At 48.4% G+C, this 24,077-nt stretch overlaps 1 protein-coding gene across 3 annotated transcripts in view; it reads left to right on the forward strand.

Moving 5' to 3' along the window:
* Window positions 1-24,077, forward strand: part of PCDH19 (protocadherin 19) — a 56,695-nt gene that overhangs the window by 19,948 nt on the left and 12,670 nt on the right. For 2 of the 3 annotated variants that reach the window (XM_027465012.3, XM_027465007.3), the window contains exons 3-4: window positions 5,315-5,373; window positions 8,588-8,760. In XM_027465012.3, the coding sequence (XP_027320813.1) occupies window positions 5,315-5,373; window positions 8,588-8,760 (232 nt within the window). The remainder of the gene's footprint in view (window positions 1-5,314; window positions 5,374-8,587; window positions 8,761-24,077) is intronic. The other variant, XM_027465010.3, reaches the window with a different exon arrangement.

Consider the following 24,077-nt stretch of genomic DNA (forward strand, 5'->3'; position numbering starts at 1 on the left):
TGTCCTCCCCAGCAGCCAGCAGCATGCAGGGGGAAATCTTTGGGATTTGCCTGGTGCACAGGAGCTGGTTAGTCTTGTCCCGGTCTGTAGAGAAATCAGGTGAGAAACCATCCTTGGCTGTGCTGGTTGCCCCTCATGTGTGTGCTGGTGTTCCCCAGCTCATGGTCATGGGTGTCACAAGGGATGTTGCTCCATCACCACCACCCAGACAGACGGGTGGCATTTTTAAAGGCCTCTTTCCTTCCTCTGCCTCCTTCCTGCCTGTCTTCAGAGGCCAGCACGGAGCAGTTGAAGAAGTAAAGCAACCTCTGGGTAAGAGGCAGCGTGGATGATGCTGTCTCTGCTCCCTGGGATGGCCTTGGGCGAGCAGCTGGGGGCTGCAGGGCTGGTTTTGTTCGGGGCTGGTTGTTTGGGGCTGGTTGTTTGGGCGCTTTGAGTGACAGCGGCTTTGAGGTTAACGTTTTGTGCTGCAACTGTTCTTGGTGGGAAGGAGTCTCAGACCATTTATTTATTTCCCATGGGGTAATAAGCAGCTTGCTCACTGATAATGACTTCCAGCCATCACTGATCAAGGTTTCATTGGACCCTACTTTGAAATTATCCATGTTTCACAAGTGCAGCTCCAGAGTTTTTATTTAATTTACATGTATTCCGTATTACTCACAATACAGCTCAGACGGTAAGAACTCAGTGTCGGTGCGATTTCCTATCAGGGAGCAACAGTTTTATTACAGATGCTGGAGTTTGTGGTTGATTGGCCTGTGGAGAGCAGGACCAAGGCTCAAAGGAGATGGGAGAAGCAGCATCACCTGCCCTGCCTTCCCCATTGTGGGGGCCACGTGTGGCTTTGCGATGTGGCTGTGGTCCTTGAATCCTCCTGCAGCACCGTCAGGAGAGCCGGGCTCCCCGTGCATCCCCATGCAGAGACGGGGGCTGGCATGGAGAGCTGCTGTGTATTTTGGGTGGATTTGCTGAAACCCTGAACAAGAGACGCATGTTGCAGCCTGGGAGAAAGGTCCACGTTGTTTTCTAGTAATAAAGTGTGACATGCAAGCTTTATTAACAAGGCATGTAGGAAAAAAAAAGGCTCAAGGGGCAACTCTGAAAAAGTGGCGCTAAACGTGTCATTTTTATGAAGCTGATTTTGTGAAGGGTTCCTACACGCTTTGGCAGGAGGTTGCAGCAGGTTTACAATAATTTGTAGAAGGATGGAAATGTTTTCACCCCGAAGTGAGAAGAAGAGCCAGCGGCCCATGTGGAGACGCTGTAGATTTGTACTGCGGGTCAGCAGCACAGGGGGACGGGTGCCCCCGCCTCGGGTCAGCAGGAACTTTGGGTGTCTGTGCATCCCTGCTGCCTGGGGACCGATGTGACAACCCCAAGCCACCAGCACCGAGGCCCCTTGGTGCCTTTAGAGATGCTCATTTGTATGTTTTCTGCATCGCGGCTGAAACCCATGAATAACAGGCCCTGAATTATCGAGGTGAGGAAGTATAGCGGCTTAACACGTTCCTGATGAACCGAGTTGTAAGCTTCCCCTGCAGCCTCTTTGAGGTGGTGGCTCTCCGCCAGGTCCCTGGCCCCGCTGGCCTTTCCGTCAGCACCACCTCTCCCCTCATAGCTCCCTTCCTAGCTGCCTCGGGACGCTCTGGCTTTCACTTCTGTTTTTTCAGGTGTAGGGGGAGCGGAGGTGAGATCAGGTCCCTGTTGCTGATGGGAAAGTCACTGTCACCCCCCGATGTCCGGGTCCAGAAGAGACCTGAATCCATTCTGTGATCCAAAGAGTTGAAGCGGCGCTTGTGCATCTTCTTGAAATGTAATGGAAATGGCAGTCCTCAGCAGCAGCTGGGGAAGAAAAAAAGTTTAAAATTTCCCTGCTGATTGCTTGATTCTGACTAGGTCTGTTGTTGGATATCTGTTTGTGTTGCTAAGGCAGCAGTTAAAGGCATTTTTTGAAGTGGACCCGGGTAAGCAGTGCCGTGCCCCCGTGGCACTGCCTCGAGCACGCCTGCCTGGGGAGGGCAAGCTAGAAGTGTGGTCCGACACCGCAGACTCCATGCTAGATGCTGTTCAGGGCTTCCTCATGCCTTGAATATATGGTTCATTCCTAGCACACCAGCTTGGGGTTGGATCCTGACAAGCGCTGAGCATCCTTCATTCACGCTGAGACGAGCAGGAGATGAGAATTGGCAGCGTTGGGAGGGAGGCCCTTGACACAGCCTGGGCTCTCTCCCTCTCCCCTTTGATTTTTACAGGAGCAGGTCTGATCATTAAGAAAGTAGAGGTTTGTTTGCTTTTGCCAAAATAATGAAGAAAAAGCGGGCTGGACTCTTGATGATGCATGTTATGAAGAGCACACTGTTTCATCGGCAAAAATGAGCCTTACCTTGGCCCTCTTTTTCATGCTTTGACTTTGTTCTTGGCGCCTCATTAAGAGAGGGAGCGTATTCTTTTCCAATTAAAATGTTGACATGTTGGAGACGTTCTTCCCAGTCGTTTTGCCTCTGTTTGTAAGTGATTGCACTTTGCAGGATGAACTAGATTTAAATCAAGTGAACTTCGATTGAATAATGCAAACTATAAAACAGCCCTCCTCCATGAAAAATCTCATTCCTTTTTTATTCTCCTGTTTTGATCACGTAGTCTGCATGGAGATAACCTTGACAGATAATCCCACAGCTGAGGAGAGCCCTCGTAAACTGCTGGGATGCCTCGTAAAGCACCTGGAGCGTACCCGGCTCCTGTCCCTGTTGCCATATTGCTCCGTGCCCTGCCTGGTATCTGGAAGGAATTTGCATTAGTAGTGCTTCTTTTAGTGACATGCTGGATTTGAAGTCTGGGGACAGACCGTGGACATGACTAAAGCCCCCCAGGAGCCGCTCCATTATGTCTTTGGTGTTGCATCCTCCAGAGCAAGGTGGTGCAGAGCATCCTGAGCAGCAGGTGAGGTGTGGAGCAGGGCATCCCCATGGGGGGAGCGTTACTGCAGACAACCAAACTACAGCATGGGGACTGCTTGTTTGCTAATGGTTTTGGTCAGCCCAGGGTTTTGTCTTTTTTATTTTTTCTTTATCAGAAATCAGTAACAAAGCTCCCAGGGATGTTGGCCAGATCTAGCGCAAGGTCTGGATCTTGGCCGGAGCAGAAGCTGGGATGGATGGCAACATGCGCAGCATTTCCTCCAGCCTGTTAGGACTGAGAGTGGTGGTGTTTTGGTGGGGTGTTAGTGACGTTTCGGTGGGGTTTTGGTGAAACCAGCTGGAGCTTCCTGGCAGGTGGCCCTGGGTGCTCTTGGATGCTGAAGGTTGGTCTGTGTGGAGCTGAGCGCTGTGTGTGAGCTGAGTGCATTAAAAGCTCTGTGATGTATGGGCACGTGCTGACGTTTGCTCTCTGCTTACCCAAAGCTGCCTCTGATCCCTCCTGCCCTCCATCGCTCAGGGCTGCCAGAGCCCCCTTGCAGAGCCCTGGTCTCTGGGAATCACCTCATCTCTCTGGGGAGTGCCATGGTGAGATCCTGGGGTATGGTGACATCTCCCCCTGGGCTGGCAGTGGCAGGACTGGCGAGCAAACACAGGATCAGAAATGTTCTGCAGCGTTTAAATCTTTGGCGTTGTGTGTTTTAAAAATACATGTGTATGTTTCCTACGGAGACGCAGAGCGCTTTAACAATCAAAGTCGTACTGCAGGAACAAGGATGCAAGAACTGCAGGGACCAGTAGTTTGTGCAGTAAATCTCCTGCGTGACTCTACAGCAGTAATTACTATGTGCAAGTAATAACTGAGCTGTGCTGAGTGCTAGGCCAACTCCCCCGGCTCGCAGATCCTTGCATGTTTCTCTCTGGGAGGCTCCTGTTTGGTAAATTAGATATTGTGCTGTATTTCAGAAAAGGTCACACTTAACCAACGCTGCCTTTGCTTTATTATCTTGGTACAGCAGTATAACCTCAGCCAGGGTACGATTGGATTTCACGTTCGGCTCTGCTGCAGCGGCCCCGCTCCCTCCATCCTGCCGTTGTGATTACGTTAGCAGCAGACTCTGCTTTCCTTTATTTATTGAGACATTAAAGATGCATGCATTTATTTTTACCATGTTCATAATTGCCATAAAAACAGGCCATAGTATCCCCGAGCGGCTCTCTGGGAGGGGGGGTGGCCGTGGGGCGGGGGCGAGGAGGAGCTGAGGGCAGCACAGGAGGGCAGGATGGGGCTGCTGGGGCGTGCGGCCCTTCCCCGTTCCTGGCCTCAGAGGATGCTGCTTCCAACCTGCTGCATCCCACCTCATGGCTCCTGCCATGTTCCGGCCATGGAATCGATCCCACCATGTCCCAGCTCATCCCTCCTGCTCCATCCCAACACATGGCTTCCAGGACGCAGCTCCCATCGTGTCCCACCACACAACACCTACCATGTCCCACCACACTGCTCCCACCATGTCCCAGGGTAGTGGCCCCATGCTCTCGTGGGCAGTCGTACCCTGCTCTCTTCCCCTGTATTCTGGCTGCTCTTTTTCAACCAGTTCTGTTTGTTCCATCACAGCTATGAAAACCAGAAAGCCCAGGCTATGTAATCTCGGGTTCAAAGACGGTGTTTCAGTGATGGAGTTTGTCAGTGAGTTTTGCCTACAATGACAGATCCATTGACTTTTCTTCCCCTCTTTTGCTCCCCTCCAACTTTTAACCATGTCATCCATTGTCTGTTTTTCTTTCTTTTTTTTTTTTTTTTTTTTTTTAATTAATAACAGAGCCCACTGTCTCTGCAAATGAAATGATTTAAAACAAAGAAGAGTGCCCACATTAAATTCTCCGGCAGGGGATTACCTTGCTGGCATTTACATATCCATGCAATAAATATTTTAACATGTTAATTATACACTAATAAGAAAAATACCTTTTGAACTTTCAGTCAAATTGACACACACACAGAACCGAGTCCATCAGGGAATTAAAAGCAATTAGTTTTGTAACGGAGCGCAGGCACATTGTTCCTTCTCCGCAAATTGTTCTGTGGTCACCAGCCAGCCTGGTTTTCGGTGCGCGGCTGTGTGAGGGCTGGCGGGGCCTGCTGGCGGTGGCTGCTGTGCAGATGGGGGCCGGTGTTATGCTGGGGACAATGCTGGCTCTGCTGGGACGAGGTGAGGTGCCGGGATGAGGTGAGGTGCCGGGATGAGGTGAGGTGCTGGTCTCACAAGGTGCTGGGTGATGCCCCGTGGGCGACTGCTGCTTTGTACAGGACACAGAGGGCCCTGTGCGCCCGCCTGCCCCCGATCCCACAGCAAGCAGCCGGTAACTTCTCCCTTTTCTTTTCCTCCTTCCAGACGGAGAACTACTCCTTTGACTCCAACTACGTGAACAGCAGAGCTCATTTAATAAAGAGGTATGTAGGCTGGCTTGAAAGCTCTTTGGTTTGCCCAGCCAAAGCCAGATTATTTAATGTTCTTTCTCACTGTGCTATATGCTACTTGCTTTTTTTATATGCAAAATGTTTCAAGAGTTATCATTTGGTTTTAAAAACAGTATTTACTGCCTATTAAGTCCCGTTGCTCTTGGTTTGCAATAAAGGGAAGTCTTTTTTCTTCTGTTTGGCTCCTTCACACTGGGAACTTACGGCAAGTTAGGTAGAGTGCTGTTACCCTGACAACTTTAAAATTCATAGATTTTATTCTATTTGAATGCACAAGAATAAAATGATAGATTTGGATGGTGAGATCTCCCTGCCATGTGAGGCGGGGAAAAAAAAATCTCATTTGGGGGCAGGCAATTGGGTTTGATGCATGCTCACTGTTTTAGTTTGAATACCGAGGCAAAACAGCATTTTGCTAAGATTTCCCTTCCAGGGGTAAAAAAGCAAATCATCAGTTCAGTTGCAACCTAGTAATTACCCATGGGTAAATTTAACTCTTTGGATAAAATCCTGCCTTTGCTGGTGTCCCCCCAGTGGTGAAGTCGTCCCCAGTGGGTTCACGCCTGCGCTGACCTGCTTTAAACCCCCTAACTTCCCCCAGGTTATGTCAAACCAGCGAGTGACCAGCATCACCCTGCAGGAGGCTCTCCCTCCAGCCCTCTCCCTCACTGCCTATTCTGGAGCCTGCGAAGGCCCTGGCACCCCAGGACAGGTACCGCGGTGGGCAGCTCACCCCAGCCACAGGATGCTGCTTAGATGCAGCGAGGAGAAGGAGCGAGCCCTGGCTTGTTCAGGTGTGCTCTGAGCAGTAAAAAAATCCAATTATCTTCCTGGCTGCGCTCCCATTTGTTTACATCTTAAAAATATAAAGACTATGGGAGCTGCAAGCGCGTTGTTTAAGCAACTTGGGTTCAGCTAGCGAGGGGCAGGTATATTTGCCTGCATTGCGTGTGATGTTTAACGATGCTAATGTGATTGCGAGAGATGGCTTGCCTGCGCCGCATCGCTCCTCATAAGGCAGTCTGCAGGCACCCTGAAAAAAACCAAATCTATTAATCTTCCCTTGTTCACACCTAACATAAAGGCAAGCAGTGCTCCCACCTGCCACAGCGGGGTTTACTCCGGCACGGCATTGTTTGGGAAATGCTGCTGCCGCTGATTCCCTGAGACCTGCCCATCCTTTAGAGAAGTGTCAGCCACGGAAACGTGTTGTGTGGCTGCTGCATTACGGTCTGGTTCACTGCGGGAAAGATAAATGTATTGTAACACAGATTGCCTGCACATTAGGAACAGCAACACCGTGTAGGACAGCGTTTCCCCTCGCTTTCTACCTTTGTCTTGTATCTTAAGTACAACGGATGCCAGGAATGCTGTGCAGACATCTAAGAACAAAAATATTTTCTGTAGCATACTGTGGCATCATTTTCATCCTTTGCCTTTATGAAGATGTTGTAGCTCTTCCATCTCTGGTGAGTGAATCTTCTCAAATCCAGCACTTTAATTAATCTATTTGTACTTTTGCTGTGTTGTCTGCCTGCCTCTCTCACTCACATACGCACACACAAATGAATTGTAGATTTGTAGTGCTTTTTAACTTAAAATTCTTTGATGTTTCCTGGAATCAAAGTCAGTGGCTTCAACAGGGACATCTTTATTTAAAAGGTGATGTTTGAAGGTTTACCAATTTATATGTATTTCGGAGCCCCCCCCCGCGTGCTTTGCAAAGCTTCGGTTGGTAGGTGGTCTGCTTGGTTTCCGTGGAGACGCAAAAGGGCTTCACAAAGTAATGAAAATCTGCAGCTCCTCGGTGCTTTGAAGCACAGGCCGCTCCTTGCGCCGACATTTCGGGCCCGATCAGCCAGTGAGGAAGTTCAGTGCTGTTGGTGCAAGCAGAGCCCCCGGCGGGTGCGGGCTGCCTGGGGGTGGAGGAGCGAAGGAGCCAGCAGGGCCATGCCAGCACGGCGCTGGGCCAAAGGCAGGGCATGGGGAAGGTGTCACAGCTCCCTCCCCGCCCTTCTTGGGTGCTTTCTCTGGCAGCCCTCCTTTCCCAAACGTTTTCCTTTCCTCCTGGCGTCTGCCTCTGCTTTCCCATTTGCTCCGGCCCGTGTCCGCACTCCTGCGGAAGGCACATTTTGTGCACGTTTTGTCACAGGGCTTGGCGGGCAGCAGAAGGATCATCCATGCAGCTGTCTTTGGGCCCAAACTGGCAGCCTCTTGTCCCTTGAGGCTCCAGGAGGAGAGCTGCTCCTGGGCTGGTGCCAGTAGCCGGGTGACTTGGTACACATTCTCCGTGCCCTGTCCCCACATCCATGTTGGGCAGCACAGCAAGGTGTTCAGTTCACTGGGGCCATCGTGCCGCTGTTCCCCAAGCCAGTGCCTCTGCACCCAGCTTCCCGCACCCTCAAGGACACCTACTGTGCAGAGAGAAGCTCTTCAGTGGCTCCTTGGGAGCGGGTGTGGTGGGAAGGGGACACCCCACATTGCAGTCCCTCCATCCTGCTCCCAGAAGGGCTTTGAGAAAGCCATCCCGTGATGTGCTGAGGCTCCCCTGACCCACTGTCCTGTTTGTGGGGATGTGCTGGTCGCTCCATGTGCTCACATCACTTTTGACCCAGGATGCAGATCTTCCTTTGCGTTAGTTGCAGCTTCCTGCCCCTCTGGGCTGGCCGCCAGGACAGGGACATGAGGAATTTGGGACCAGATCAGCCCTTGTATCCCCCTCGTGCTGGCCTTGGCAGCTGCAGCTGCAGGGGATGTCAGGGAGCTGGACTGCTGCCAGCTCCCCTCAAGTCCCTGTGAACTTGGACCCAGAATTATGGGGTTGTTTTTAAAAATAGGAATCATGTCGTCATCATGAGAAGAAATTCCTGTTTCCCGGAAGGCTTTTATTTTAAGGCACGAAGCTATTAGGATTTGGCCTATAACCTAAAACGCTAAAGTTGAGATCCTTTTTAACTTCAGTATTAGGTAATGCAACATGAGGAAGCCTAGTTATAGAAACAGCTCATTGGATGTGTATGTGTTTTCCATTTTGTCCTTAAGCCCCGTTTCACTCACAGCTTCCTCGATGCCCGCGTGTCCTGACCTGTGGGCTGGCACAGTGCACATAAGCAGCCCACAGCTGGGTGCTGTGTTTCGGGTGTGGGCGCTCAGTGGGGCGGCCAGCTCACTGCCATGTCTCCCCCAGCAGCTCCACGTTCAAGGACTTGGAGGGGAACAGCCTGAAGGACAGCGGCCACGAGGAGAGTGACCAGACCGACAGCGAGCATGATGTGCAGCGCGGCCTCTACTGCGACACGGCCGTCAACGACGTGCTCAACACCAGCGTCCCCTCCATGGGGTCCCAGGGCCCCGAGCCAGGTGAGCCCCCGCCCCGGGTGTGCGGGGAGAAGCTTAGCACGGGCTGGGGATAAGGCTGCGCATCTTCAGAGCGCTGCGTAGATAGAAATTAATCTTCGCGCCACGCCTGTCAGGTAGGTAAGCATTTAGGATTATCCCGTATTTCACAGATGAAAAACCCCGAGCGCCCGTGTGACAGCGCGTGAGCAGCGGAGCTGGGATTAGAGCAGGAATTACCAGCTTCAAGTGTGGGGCTCATTCCTCCGGATAGAGAGCACCCCCTTCTTGCTCTCTGCTGCACAGGTGATGCCCAAATGGCTTCCCCAAAAGGCTGACGGAGCACGGGCCACTAGTGAGGGGTCCTGCAGAAATTGGCCTGGGCTGGTGGGCGAGGGGTTTGTGTCCCTTCCCCACAGCGTGCGATGTGCTGTCAGCTGTTACGCATCCCCACGTGCGTGGCTGGAAATTGAAGCCCTGATCTCAACCCAGCCTAGTGTCAGCTAGAGGAGAGGAGTCAGAGGAGTTCAGCTGAGCCCAAGACGTCATTTGTACTTGGGCATGAATGTCGCTTTTAATGTCTTACTGATGCAAACATCCTATGCAAACATCCTGTCTTTTTCAATTAAGAAGTATGAATGCGGTTTGGTGCTCCAGCACAGGGAAGCCTCAGGGCGCTTGGCTATATCTTGAGATAAGCTGTAGCTGAAGCTCAAATGGAAGCCCCACTGCTAAAAGACTTAAGGATATGAAAACAAAATGCTGTGATTATGAACTGGTCTTCAGCTGTTTAATTCAATTCATGGTAAACATCATTAAAAGCCTTTGTTTTGCTGTCATAAAAGAGTCAAATGGGGGAGAAAGAGTTCTTGCCATCTGCGCTGCCGAATGTTTTTTTTTTTTTCTGGAGAGAAGCTGATCGCTGTATTAATTCTCGATAGAGTCTGTTAAATGGCCGTAGTTAACCCTGTAAGACTCCGCGAGCACAGGAATGCAGAGGTCACCTACCCATTCCACACTGCCAGCCACACTAATTGGAGAGGGATGGCATCCGCAGTGATAATGTATTTCCAGACAACCCTACTGTGGCCAAAGATGAAAAAAATTAAACATTTATATAACTGTACGGTGGCAGTTTAATTCTCTGAGGACCAGCGCTGTGTCAGAGAATGCAGGCTGATAGCTATCATTTATTATTCTTCTGTTACAAAGAAATGCTTTTTCATTTCGATCGGGAGAGGGTTTCCTAAGATGCGTTTGCAGTAAGGGACAACTGTAGGTGCAAAAATGTTCATAATTGATTCCCGTCCTGCTGAATGGTCTGAGCAACATCTGTTAATTTTTTGTCACATTTCTTCAGCAAAAAAACAATCTCAATGGACTGCAGATAGGGTTTTACAGAGATTAAATTTCTGATAAGTCTGCCGGCTGTCTCTGTTGCTCAGCAGATAACAATGCAAATAAGTTAAGGAGTTGGAGGCAGAGGTTGTTGGATGAGTTACACAAGAAATAAATTTGGTCCAGTCCATTGCCACAACAGCTCCTTGTTGCCTGTAAAACACCCCTAAAAAATGAAGATCATTTCCAGGAGGAAGCTTCCAAAGGCAAGCTGTGCATCCCCAGTTCTGTGTGGGGCTGTGGGGAACCTGCTGGAGGATACGGAGCTGTTGGTGTAGTATCGTGAGGAGCAGTGCAGGCAGAGAGGTGGGCAGTCGCTGGCACAGAAGCTGAAGAAAAGGTTAAAGAGAGTATTTTCTCAGCTGATTTGTCGAGCAGGGGCCGTATGAAATAATCAGGAAAATTGAGACACTCAGACAACGGCAATAACAGGAGTTCTCACGCGATGGCTCCGGCTTTGTGATTTTTACCCAATTTCAGGTCAGAGACATGGGGGCGGGAAGGAAACAACCCGCTACCCAAGGCAGGGTCGCCCAGGATGTGCAGCCCCAGTAGGAGCATGCTGCATGGTGCTGGTCCATGGCTGATGGGGAGCCTGGGTGGATTGCTCTGCCACAGAGCTTGGACCTCTGCTCAGGGCAGTGATTCATCGGGGAGAACTTTGAAGCTTCATCCATTAGTTCAGGAGTCTTTTTATGTGCTTGGTGGGTAGTCTTGAGCCTGCTGAGGCAAGGCACTGGTTGGCACAAATCCTTACAGCTCGGTGACATCTTGATATAAAGAATGTTAATCACAAGGGGATGCAGGACAGTCCCTCAGTGCTGGTGCGGGGGGTTAGCGTGGACCCATCTGGACAGTCATCACTTACTGAGGTGCTGGGTTTCCTGCAGAAAGACTTAGACAGGGATGTGTCCAAACTCCTTTAGTGCTCTTAAAATCAATCTCTAGGCCTGTGGGTTTGGAGCCTGGTCTTTCAAGACAACATCAAATTCTCGTGGACTTGAGGGAGGAAAAAAATCAAAGCTATTTTAATAAATTATTTTCTTGTGAAACTGGCTTATTCAGGCACAACTGGTCTCCAGACCAAAAGATGCCTCAATATCCTTACACGAGGCAGGAGCTGCTCCCCGTGGGTGGCCTCAATGCCCATCAGGACCCCCTGGTTGGAGGTGGCTTCACTGCCTTGGTGCCACTCCCTCTGGCAGGAGCCTTTTCTCTTCCTTTGGAAATGACCTAGATTTCCAGAAAAATGGCAAACTGTTGTGTGAAGGGTGTCAAGCTTAAGTGGGCAGCAGCAGGTCGTCAGAAATACTGCCTGGAGCTCAGCCATGTCGCTTGTTTTGGAAGTAGGACTTCTGCCCAGTTGCTCTTTACCTCAGGATCTTAATTATTGATTATAAATTCATCAGTTGAAAAGATTGCTTTAATTGCTCTGATATGTACCCAATTTGGAGTTCATTATTGTGCAGGATTGTTTTCCTTCCCCTGCTAATTGATACCAAATGGGACATTCAGGAATGCGGGCATCGGGCGCTGCTCCACTTTTCACAATTGCCTTGCTGCTGCTTAATTGTTTGTTTATTTGCAGAGGTGTTAAGCACTGCTAGGAATTTTTTATGCACTTTTTTCCTAACGTTGCTCTCAGCTGAACTTTCAAATGGATTTGTCTGAGAACGAGAGATTTGGAAGTGTCTGTTGGATGTCAGCGAGGTTTCAGGTTGGCTGGACAAGGCTGCCAGAGGATGCGGGTAAATTCTGGGGTCCCTGCATGTATCTTGGCCAATTTCTCTGCAGTTTGTAGTGGATTTCCTTCGGGGCTCGGTGTCATCCTGAATCAGAGGACTGGAGGGTGCTGTGAGTCCCTGCCTGGGGTGAAGTGCCCTGTGGTGTTGCCAGTGCCTCCCTGGGGCAGCACTGGGGGACGCGGCACCGTGGGAGCTTTGCCGTCGGGTTTGAAGCTCCTGACGTTCATTCCTCCCAGCAGCGTGGGGAAATCTCAGCGTGAAGGATTTTCTAGCACTGCAAAGTGTGGTGGTGCTTTTCTCCGTAAGTGGCAGCACGGACCAGATGTTTCGCAGGGTAATTGAAAATTCCATTTTATCAGAAAGCATTTGCTGTCAAAAAGTTTTATCTTTACTTCAACAAAGAGGTTGATTAGATCCCTCAGGACCTGAATTAGCATCTTTGAGGCTAGATACTCTGTTTTGTGATTCAGGTAGTTATTCCTCCCTTGGTTTTGTTCATACTGGGACTTTTTTTTAATGCCTTTGCCCTCTTCCCAACATATCATTTATGCAGGTTTGGCTTGTTTTCTTTTTGTGGACGTATACAGGCACACAGATCTGCTTAAATATTTTCTATTACCTTTTTCACCTTGCCTTGAGCCAGAACCATTCTTGTACTCTGTAAGTCACAGGAGCTCTTGTTGGTGTAGAAATCAGAAAGGAACTATTTCAAATATGTGTTTATAATGTTACAAGCAACAGATTTGCAGCGTACCTTAATTCCCAGCGCTGGACAGTATTTTTATCAACAGTTGTGGAAGGAAAACTATTGACCCAATGAAGTGGTGATTCACTGCTTAAGACAAAAATAGAATCCAAAGGAAAATACAAAAATAATAAACATGTACTAATCATAAAAAGCCAGTGTTAGAAATAGTCATCTCAGACATAAAATAGTGAATAGCTTTAAAATAAAAGTCTGGGGGGGTTTAAGCAATGTTTTATGTCAGTAATGTGTCTCCTCAAAGAATTGCTTCTAGAAGCATCATTTTAATTTTCCTGGTGCCAGATCAGCGGTAAAGGTTGGCATGAAATGTCTTGGGTAAAGACCTGATCCTGCATACATTAACATGTTTGATTAACTTTGCTCACAAAGGTAGTCTAGTTGTGTCTGACTCTCATAAACTCCAGCAAGATGAAGGGTTCTTTGAGTAGAAATGGGTTATATTTAAATGCTTGTGTTAAGTCTTCTTTATACAATTGCAAAGTATAGAAATAGGCTTGAATGTAAAGGAGAGCCAGGCACGTGATATTCACTGAAACTTTTCTTGCTGGTTGTCTTCCTAATTATTCAGATACATCATCATTTAGTGGATCAGATTTTATCTAGAATATTCCAATTGGTTCTTATGCTCATCTCCATAATATCTGGGTGCATTACAGTCGTGAATTGAGAACATGACTAATGGTATTAACTGGAGGCAAACAGTTATTAGGAACTGTTGATTTTGAAGCTAATTTCCAGCAGTCATTCCACCTGCATCTCCATTTTATTCTGCAGAAAGGCTATAGAGCTGTATGAATGTGAAGACCCGAGTGACATATTTTAGAGCTTTGGAAGTTGGAAATAGAGCTGCATTTCTCTGGAAGTTTATAAAAATGAATAAAATACCTACTTTATTATTTTTGTATATGCAGCACAAGACATAAAGTATAACATTCATATGTGAGTGACAGCACATCCCTTAAGATGGATAAATGCCGTAAGCTTTCTTTACAGGGCAACGTCAGTTATAGTAGCTCTTCTGATTTCTGTATTGTTGCATAGATCTTTCAGTAAAACAGCCTAAGTAAGCTCGGTGGTGCTCCTACAATGGCCAGCGCAGAGGGAGCAGTCAGCTTTTCAAAATAATTTGAAGCCCCAGAGAAGGATTTTTACGGGAATTGGTAATCTGGGCTTTGGGATAAGAAGAGGAGTTGTTTGTCTTATGAGTCCTGCACTTTTAAGCGATCGCCTACTGAGCATCCAAGCCTGCTTTGGCCAAAGCCTTGCAGAAGCACAGGAGCTGGGGCAGCTCGGGGCTGGCTGGTGTGGCGGTTACAGATCCTTCAGAGCTGGACACTGGACCAGGCTGGCTTGTTGAGGGGCCCAGCTGCTCTTATCACCACTCTGTGCAGGGCAGTGGTCACTCAAAGAGGTTTAATCTGTGCCCTGGTGCTGTGGCAGGCACCAACAGGTCCCTTGCATTACTTCTGCTCTAGGTTTGTAGCTCTGCAGTTTGCCTGAGTAGAGCTCAGAAGAGTCCTCTCTGGAAATTGGTGGTGGGGCAAGGGTGACACTGAAGTCATATCCTTAGAAATAAATGAAAGCCAATCCCTTTTGTACAGCAACAGAACTAAATAACAAACAGATGTGCAACCTCCTTTGTTTGCATAAGAAGCGTTATCATATATCCCACATTCCTGGCACTCTTTCTTCAGTCTCCACATTCGTTCCATTAAAAATGATTCTTGCAATGTCTCCATCACTGCAGATACTCAGCCAGCATCACAGAAGTTATAACCTTTAGATCCTTGAGTCCTTTCTGTGTAAGCTCAGAAAATACTCACCAGATGTGAACATTTTGGCAACTTAGAGAGGAAAATTAAAACTTGGATCCATGCCCTGTTGTGTAGGTTTACAATGGATGAACGATCAATCCGGAAAGTTGGTGGGTTTCTAGTGTTTTATTGTACTCTTTAATGAGATTTTGTCCAATTTAGTTATTGCTTATCCATATTTTTGCCGGGTGACTGGAGAACAATTTGTAGGAGATGCAGAGAGTGATATTTCTGATCGGATAGTTTCAACTTCTGTGTGGGCTTGGTTTTGTTAATCACTCCAAAACTCTAGACCCAAGCAAAAGGCTTGAAGGGCAGCTCTGTGTGAGGGTTCAGCTGCAGGACGAGGCGGTGCTAACCTGCTTCCCTGGCTCTCCCAGCTCATCCTTTTCCAAAAACATCACACTATACTTAGATTTTCAAATATTGCTAAGATAAATAAACATTTCAGTGAAGCTTGCAGCTTCCTTTTCCCTTATAAACAAGCCAAAAAAGCTCATGTAGGCTTTTTTTCCCTTTGACAGTAACCTCTAAGGAAACCATTAACTCTTTCTGTCTCACAGCGGTTAAGATTAGTAATGGTCAAGGTAATGGCCATCATATTTAACAGTGGGAAAGGTATATGAATAAAAACTAACCTTCTGCTAACGCAGCAAGTGAGCACTTCCCAATCTCCTCCCGTAATCAATCTACATCGTTAATGACTCTGAAAACAGACTGAACTGCTGGGGCTGGCACCAGGAAACTTGCATTACAAACTAACCGTCTCTTATTAACCTTTTGGTGTTTCCTTCACAACACTAATTACAGCCAAATAGAACTACTGTTTGTGAAACTCTTAAGTTAAAATACAATTTTCAGAGGAAATATGGTAAAATCCAAAGCTCCTGTTTGCTTGGCCTTTCTTTTTAATTATGATGGAGGATGGCTGTTACTTGTTTAACAGAGGCTTACATGATTAATGCTGTAATGTTACTGTAATTAAAACACCGAAAAAGATGTGATTGGAGCCTGTATAATTTACAGACATCTCCACATTCTGGTGGCAGAGCAGCTCTAAGTGTTGCAAAGTGGAATCATAAAAATTTATTCTAATTAAAATTGCCAGATTGACTAAACAACAGGTGACTTATGTAACTCGAGCGACTTGCTCTTTGGGTGAGAAATCATCTGAAATCAGTGAATTATACAAAGCTGTCTATTATTCTAGTAAATGGGAAAGTGTGTGCTTACCATGGCAACCTGCATCAATTTTGCTGCCGCTGGAAAATACAGGGCCCTTTATTAAAGGAATAATCACTGCAAACAGTGCGCTGACCCTCGGCCTCTGCAGGCTTTTGGTACATGGCATCACGTTAGCATGGATCGTTACAGAGTGGTGTTCTGGTCACAAGCAATTGCTATCAAATTAAATAACTCCTGGTGCATTACAACATGCGCCCAGTCATGAAGGGGTGATGAGGAGAAAGCACTGGTCTTTGCCTCCATCACCCTTTTGGGCTTGAAGGGTGGTGAGCGCATCCCCACTCCTTCCTCTGGGTCAGCCAGCAAAGGCTGTTGGCTTTTCCAGCGGCTCCTTGAAGCCATCCCCAATGCCTTGGCCAGGCAACAAAGGATGAGGAGCAAGTTATGGGGGCTGTCACGCTGCCTGCCTCCTTTTGATACAAGTTGGGTTGGTATTTTTTTCCCTGCTAGTGATCAAATTGCTGCGAATAACTTTATGTGCGCCATAAAGAAAAATCATAGTCCCCTCTTCGTTTGAACCTCTCTTGTTTACAACTGCGTCACGTGCAAAGTGTCATAGGGATGGTGCAGGGGAAGGAGCCCACCATTTTCTGAAAGGAGGTGCATATGGGTGAGTGTCTGAAATGCTCTAGCTCCAGCAGATTACGACTGAAGGGAGACGTAGCACAGGGTTTGTATGTAGGTTGTTTTACTAAATGATCTATGTAATAATGTATAAGTCAAAACTCCGTAATAATTGGCACCAAACAGCAAAGAGAACTTGCAGCTTTTATCTGTCTTAAGGGAAGTGCTGCCACTCAAAGCTCTTGAGTGCTATATTTTATTTCTTATACAGCATATATGAATGTAAGAGAGTAGATATTTTTAAATAGGTCACAGAATTATTAAAAAGTTTTGCAGCTTTTCTTCACTGCAGACGTGCAGGTGTGCAGCTGAGTGTCTTGGGCTGGGAAGCAGAGCCTGGCCAGACGCAGGCTGGTGCTTGCGTTGCCTTTGTTTGTCTGTATCTGTGCATTAAACCTCTGTGTCTATTTAGAAATTCTTCATAGCAAGTATATTATAGATATATGCTAGCCACAATGTGTATAATCACAGTAAGCATTATGTGGCCCCATTTTTGCTGAGTATCTGTAGTAGCAATGATAAACCTCCCCATTCTCAGCATTAGTTCTGTTAGTGTTTCTATTTTTCAGCAGAAATATTTCTTTTGTTCCATTTTCCTTATTTTCACCCTCTTTCAAGTGTGGAGAATGGCTGGCTTTGTAACCAACTTCATTAGCTACTCGCGTGTTGTGTTTCATTACTGATACCCGCAGACGGCTCCGAGTGACAGCACGGAGCAGCAGGTGACCGACTGCCACCACTGTGTCGCTTCATGTTCGGGCAGAGATGGTCACGCTCGGGGCGTGGAAGTGAAATCAGGTCAGGAAGGGTCGTGCCCTGGGTCTGGGATTGTCAATAGGAGAAAATCTGAGTATGTGGAAAGACTAGCTTTTGTGAAGGCAGAGCTTTATCCTGAAGAAATCCTGGGTTAAAGTGGGTCCCTGTAGGAAAAGGAGAAAATTGAACCAAAAAAAAGAAGAAAAAAGGATGAAAAAATCCCTGTCTGAATTGAAGCGATAGGAAATGAAAATTGCTGAGATATACTGTCATGTGGGTAGTGGTGCTACCAACCTTGTGCTGCAGTAATTACCTCTATGCATGCAATTTGTGCTCGGCTACGAATGATTTCCCACATCATCCGGTGCCCAGGCTATATTCAATCAGTCCCAGCTGGAGAAAACTATCTTGGATCATTTTGTGAGATTTCACCACAGATGCTACCTTGCATCTTACGGAAGCACTTGAGAACCGTAAGCCACAAAGCGTCCCTGGCACCGGCGTGGAGGCGTGGGGACGGTCACAGGAGGTTTCCTGCGGCAAAGGGAGGGCTGGGCAGGGAGGGGGGGGACAGCTCCTTCTGCAGGGTGCTGAGCACCGAAGCTGCAGGTGGTGGGAGTTAAAGCAAGTAGCTCCTGGCCCTTCCTAGGGAGAGGGCTTTGCTCTGCTGGCTGCGTGGTGGGCAGAGTGAATACTTCGGTGGTTCTTGCACCGTTTAAGTGGTAAACAAAAGAGGGTGAGAGGCGTTGGTTGGAGTTTTTGCAAGAAACCTAAGGAAGCAGGTGTCCACATGACTTGCAACCCAAAATAGGCCTGGCATTTGATTCCTCTGGCTGCTTTGGAAACGTCAGCTTCATTAAAGACAGCCAGACTTCTGTAAAGATTCAGGAGGCCTACTGCAAATCACACTTGTCGACTGCAGCATGTACAAGGACTGTACTTCCCATATTAAGGTGTCAACTGGTGCCTTAAAAATCCATCTTTTTCCTCTGGTTTTGGTGGTCTGAAGGGACAGGAGGAAGAAGCTAGTGTGAGTGCAGCAGCAGGTGCTGCCTTGTCTGCTCGGCCGTGCTCTCCAGCGAGCTGGCTCGATGTGCGGACAGCTTGTGACCCAGGTGAGGAGCCGCCGGGTTTGCAGGGGAAGAGGAATGGCTCTCCCCGGTCAAGTCATCTTGATTCTGGATTAGATACAGCTCAGTGAGAAGCTACAACGGGGCATCTACCGTTTGGGAATTTGGCTAGAAATCTGAAGCCAAAACCATACATAGCAGTAAATAAGGAAAGGTCGTAGAGCCAGAAGTGTTATTGGAAGCTGTAGGTACATTAGTGGCATGTATAAATAGCTTTGGGGAGTGTCTGGCACACCCAGGTGGGTCTGTCGATGGGCAACTATATATATATTGCACTTCCATTTGTTTCCTGTTTTTTGTTCTCTGAGTTTACCAGCTATTTGTGCTGCTGACATTGCTTTTCACCAGCATGTTTCAACTGAAGCTGTGTCTTTTTGATGCTCCAATCTTCCTGTCCTTGCTGTTCCTCTGAGTCCGCCCCTGAGAGCGCACTATTGCAGTCTGCCCTGTGACACTCACCGCTTGATTTTCGTGTTCTGCATCTGTTTTGACATGCAGTGCTTTTGCAGCCACTCTCTGATGAGTTTTGGTCCCTTAGATGCATTGATTTACAGACCTTTCCTCTGCAATACAGCTTCTCTTGATGACAGTCCATGAAGCACATGATAACTCAGCAGCCTAAATTATTCAAGGAGATTGAATGCGTTTGGCTTGTTCTAAACTTTTGTTTCCTTTCAGGGCTGTCAGTAGAACAGGTAACCATGATGCTTGTATCAAACTCATTCAAGTGCCAGGGAGACACAAACAGCTCAAGTACAACCCATGTTTTACTTCATTCGCCACTTATATCCACCTTGAGCTGTTCTTTTTCTGGTCACTTTTATGCCTCATAACAGTGTTTTTATCTTACATTTACAGTGTTGCTCCTCTCTGAAATAATTTTGTGGGAGAAACGCCCTTGTAAAATTCAAAGAAAACTCTGTGTTTGTTCCACCCTTCAGCCACGTGTCCTTTTGTGGAAGTGTATTCACTCATGCAAATACCACTCATGCAAATATTTAGATGAAGTAGTCATCGCTGTAGGATCCAGGAACCTCACGTTAATGAAGACATGTAATTAAAACGAGCAATTCCACCTGCAATTCTCTAATCACCTGACCTCTGCTTCATCAGCCTTCCTCCTTTGTTATTTGGTAGATATGCCCAATTAATTCAGTATAAATTCCTCTGCCAATTCCCTATAAATCCCTCCCTGGGCAGATGTGCCTTGCGGAGACCACCAAGCCCTGGCAGCCAGGGCCAGAGGAGATGCTTTGTCTGTGAGGGACCTCATGCAGAAATCTCCCCTTGCTTTCTGGGGGCTGTTCTGCATGAGGAGCAGTCACAGAAACTTCTGGGAATTGTTGAAGGCATTGACTTTCAGTTTCCAAACACATGTATTTGGTTCCTATTTTGTCTGGAGATTTAGGACCTGACTGAACGCCTGCTGAATCCAGTGGGACAGTTTAAGCTGATACTGTTGGGCTTGAAATAGGACCCAAGAGAGATGGCAACCCGTGGGGAGATGCTCTGGGCTTCACACTGGTCATCTCAGCCCCCATCCAAAGGGTGCTCAGGGAGGAGGTGTTTGCTGCTCTCTAATTCAGCAGCTAAGGCATGCCTGCTGCTGGAGGGCGGAGCGTGTCTCGGAAAATTCTAGCTGCAAATGGGACGTATGATTTTAGGAATTAGAATAATTACCCCCTGGAACAGGCTCCCAAGGGAGGTGATATATTCTGTATCACTTAGAGTCTTTAAATCACATTTGCATGTTTTTCCTAAAAGCGTGCCTCGTCACTCAAAGTGATGGGCTGTGCTGGAGCAAGGCAGTGTGACAGAGCTGCGCACCCCGTGCTGCACAAGGGAACGGAGCACGCAGTCACCGGGGTCCGTGCAGACAAAGCTGCACAGGACCACGGAGGAGTGGGAGGAGTGGGTTTTGGCACGTCCTCGAGGAGCACAACTGTCCCCTCGGCCACGCAGCAGTGTGCAGAGCTGAGCAAGTAACTGCAGCAGGATGATTCAGGAGTGAGTTCCCCCAGCCAAAATCCGCCTTCCCTTTCCGAACACACAGTCCTTTCTTGCTGATGGCTGAGCAATCCTGGTTCTGTCAGTGTTTCCAGGACCTTCCCTCCTACCACTCCCTAAATGATGAGAGTGATTTTAAGGACCTTATTTCCCAGACTTTGCCTTTTATCTCTCCAACCAGCAGCCCTTTAGTTTTTAGTTACTGCTTCTGCGTTTGGTGAGCTATCAGAAGCTGTTGACAATGACTTTTCTCTTTTCCATGCTCCTGCCTGCAGGATTTGGGGAGATAATTCATTTGGACCTGGTGCTTTGTCAACTTTCGGCGGTTTTAATTGCCTAATGATCAGTGCTGATGCTGTTGTTAAGCCTGTTAAAACTTTGTCCTGCTGAACGACCAGACTGAGTCTGTCTCATCCTGTTGTGCCTGCTGTGTTGGCTGGGGCTGGCTTTGATCCTTCCCCCCCGTCCTCAGCTTTGATTGCTCCTTCCCACCCCACCTCAGGAGGGGATGCAGCAGCGTGCTAAGCCACGCTGGGGAACAGGGCCTGAAAGTAGGAATAATTGAAGAAAAAGCCCACAGGGAGCCAGGTGCTCTCCTGGGAGGATCTGCCTCCTGCCTACCCTGTGCCCATGCTGGCTCTGAGGTGCCTGGTGGTGGTGCTGGGATGGGGTCGGCCACCCTGAGCCCTGGCACGGAGGAGCTCGCAGGAGGAGGCAGAGCGGTGTGTCGCTTCTTGGGGACCTCAGCGACCTTTTTTGCTTTGCCTGCTCTTGGGTGCCTTTTCTGCCTTCGTTATCATCTTTAGAGCTCTAATTGGCTTCTGCCACCTTCTTCATTATGCACCTGAGGTGCCCAACTGGCTGGTGCCGTCTCTGGAAGCCCCCATTGCTCATCCTCGCCTCTTCCAAGACTGTTCTTACTTAATGGCACACACTGAACGCTAGTGCATTACCATCCCTTTTCCAAGAACAGTCTCCATCCACTCTTCTCTCATCCCCCAGTGCCTCATCCAATTTAATTAATTATACTTAGTATATTACGCATCCTGTCAAAGTTTTTCCTTTCCGAGGTTTAATGGTTTTTTAATTCTAATGCATGCTGCATGTGTAAGTGTTTTAGAAATGAGCAGAGTATGCAGCAGCAGCGAGGCAGCATTACATCTGCGTGCCGCAGACAGCAAGGAAACATGAGGGTGGATCCCTGTAGAGAGGCTCCAGCAGAATTACTGCAGGACCGCATCGGCCTGCCTGGAAGCCGCGCTGCTGTAGTGCTCAGAGGGGAGATCAGCTCTGATCCCACTGGCCAGGGACACGCAGGGACCGAAAGCACCAGCTCGTGGGGTGCCTCGCGCTGTGGCCGCAGTGCTGCTGCCTCTCCCGCGGAAGCGGGTGCCCGGCCGGCGGCTCTGCACCGGCACCCGGCACGTCTGGGCGGCCGCCACAGCCCTGCGGTGAGCTGGGATGTAATGAACTCGACTCTTCTCCTTTTGCTAGCTCTGTCTGAAAGCACCGAATTACATCAGTCATTTCGGTGTTGTTTCATTCCTTTGAAGAAACGCCGCATTAAGGATGTGGTGGGGACTAGACTAATCAGGTAACAACGGTTAGGGCTTGTACCTATCGCTCTTTATTTTCCAGTGACAGTTAAAAGGTTTGGTCAGCAAAGTGGCTCAGTAGGAGTGACTTTGTGAGGCCTTACACTTAGTAGCTCTTGCTATTTCCAGATAAAACCTGCTCAGACTGAGGGTTGTGGGTTTTGGTGTTGTTTTTTTTTTTTTTTTCTTTTCTTTTTTTTTTCTTCGCCTGTCAGTGTTGCGAACTGCTTAGGTTTTGAAAATCCAGCTGGGCTCTGTCTGTCTGTCACACCATCACCAGGAGTAACGATGCCGCGGTGCGATTTAGCTGACAGTCCTGTGAACTGGGGCCAGGAGCGAACACGATCCAGCCTGACCTCATGGCAGCACTGCAGTCGCGCCTAGGAGGAGAGGGACATTGCAAAATCAGAGCCTGCTTGAGGCTGCGCAGACAGCAAGTGAGCCAGGAGCCCACCCTGCCCCAGCAGCAGTCTCCTGCCCCAGACAGAGACCTCAGGACTGCACGGACCTGGGCAGCAGCTGCTGGGACAGCTGAGGGTTTGCCCGTGTGTGTGTGAGGAGAAGGGGGTGCAGGTGGAGGGAGGGGGAAAGCATCAGGAGAGCCAAGCACGGAGCCAGCTCAGCCCCCATGCTGCCACATCACCTTTAGTTGCCCCAGCTCCAACATGCCCCAGCTGTCAGTGGTGGAGGAGAAACTCAAGAGGGAGGATGTTTATTCTTCTAAGTTTAAATAAGAACAGAAAGGAGGAAACATTGAAATACATGTGCATTCCCAGCATCAGAGCGCTGGTGGCATGTGCGTGCAAAATGGCAGAACCCTTGCAGGAGCCCATCACCACCTGCCTGGCCGGCTGCGACAAACCCACCACAGAGCCACCTGCATCCTTGGAATACTTACACAAGTTATGAAAATACCTTTATTTTCCATTCCTGCTGTTCAGCCATCTCCCCTCAGCTCTGAGCTTACAGCACAAGGCATTCTAGAAGGCTCATTTTCAGTTTCACCCACGCAGACGGGGGCCGATGGGGCAGGAGCCCACCTGCGTTGGTGGAAGCTGATCTCGGTCCATGACTCGCAGGTAATGTAATTTCCCTAGACATATTATAAGCCTACGAGGTTCTGGATTTGGCTGTTGACCTTATAGTAATTGTATATGTTTATTTATACACTATGATAGCTCTCTTAATTAATGAGGGTGAATTTAATTGCCAGAACTAAGTTTCTGCTGAATTAGATGGGCCAGACTCCCAGGCTTTGCCAATGCTGCGATCAGTTCAGGAGGCACGTGGTGGCCATCAGGCCAGCTTAACCACCGGCTTGCGTTCCCCTGGCACCGCAGTCATCCTTCGTGGGCGTGGAGCTGCAGTGCTCCCCTGAGCCCTCCAAGGAGATCAAGGCAAAGAGGAACAGGAGTGTCCTTGCATCGTGGTGAGTCACGGTGCTGGATCAGCCCTTGGGCGCTCTTGGATGCTGGACAATTGAGAGCAGCTTTTGCAGAACCACCCTCGTGGTTGTCCCAGTTCCCTTCGGTCGTCTTTGGGATTTTCTAGTGCACCCGCAAGCCTCAGACAGCATCTCATCGTGGGTTGTCCCTGTGCTTCAGACAAAGGACTCCAGCAGCATGGAAAAGCTTCTTGCTGGTCGGAAAAAAATCAGAGTTAAACACCAGGGAGGGAATAATGCTGAGCTCCAGTGTGGAGGAGCAAGAGGTCAAAGTCATGATGAGAAATGGCCAGGAACCAACGCTTTTGGTTTAAAAAAAATAAATTTCCTTACTCGCTCGATGGTGGGGAACGCCCCATCGTGCTGGGAAGCCTTCCAGCTCGCTCCACTCCTCAGAGCTGCGTACTTTTACAAAGTACAAAGAGCTTCTCATAATGTTTTGCCTTGTGGGTACATATATGATTAATTCCGTGCAAGCATTACTGGTGCAATAACAATACTGGAGGTCCTAAAACTGAGAAAGGAAACACATTTGGCTCATACTTCATACACAATCACTTACACTTAAGCTATTGATAGTTGATTGGGATCTGTAGACTGCTGGGCTGGTGCCACTGGGTTTCTGTGCGCATTCAATGGCTGGAACAGACAGCAAGGCTGTAGGTTTTGGCAAGCTGTAGGTCTCATTAGTCAGGCTGACTGTATCTGACACGAGAGATTCCCATCCACCAAGATGAAGCTCACTTCCCTAGGCTTTGGCTGACGTCCCAACAATATTTACATGAAGGACAACAGAGGATCAGTGCTAGATTAAGGC

Source organism: Anas platyrhynchos, chromosome 10, assembly GCF_047663525.1.
Source record: "Anas platyrhynchos isolate ZD024472 breed Pekin duck chromosome 10, IASCAAS_PekinDuck_T2T, whole genome shotgun sequence".
Lineage (NCBI taxonomy): Eukaryota > Metazoa > Chordata > Aves > Anseriformes > Anatidae > Anas > Anas platyrhynchos.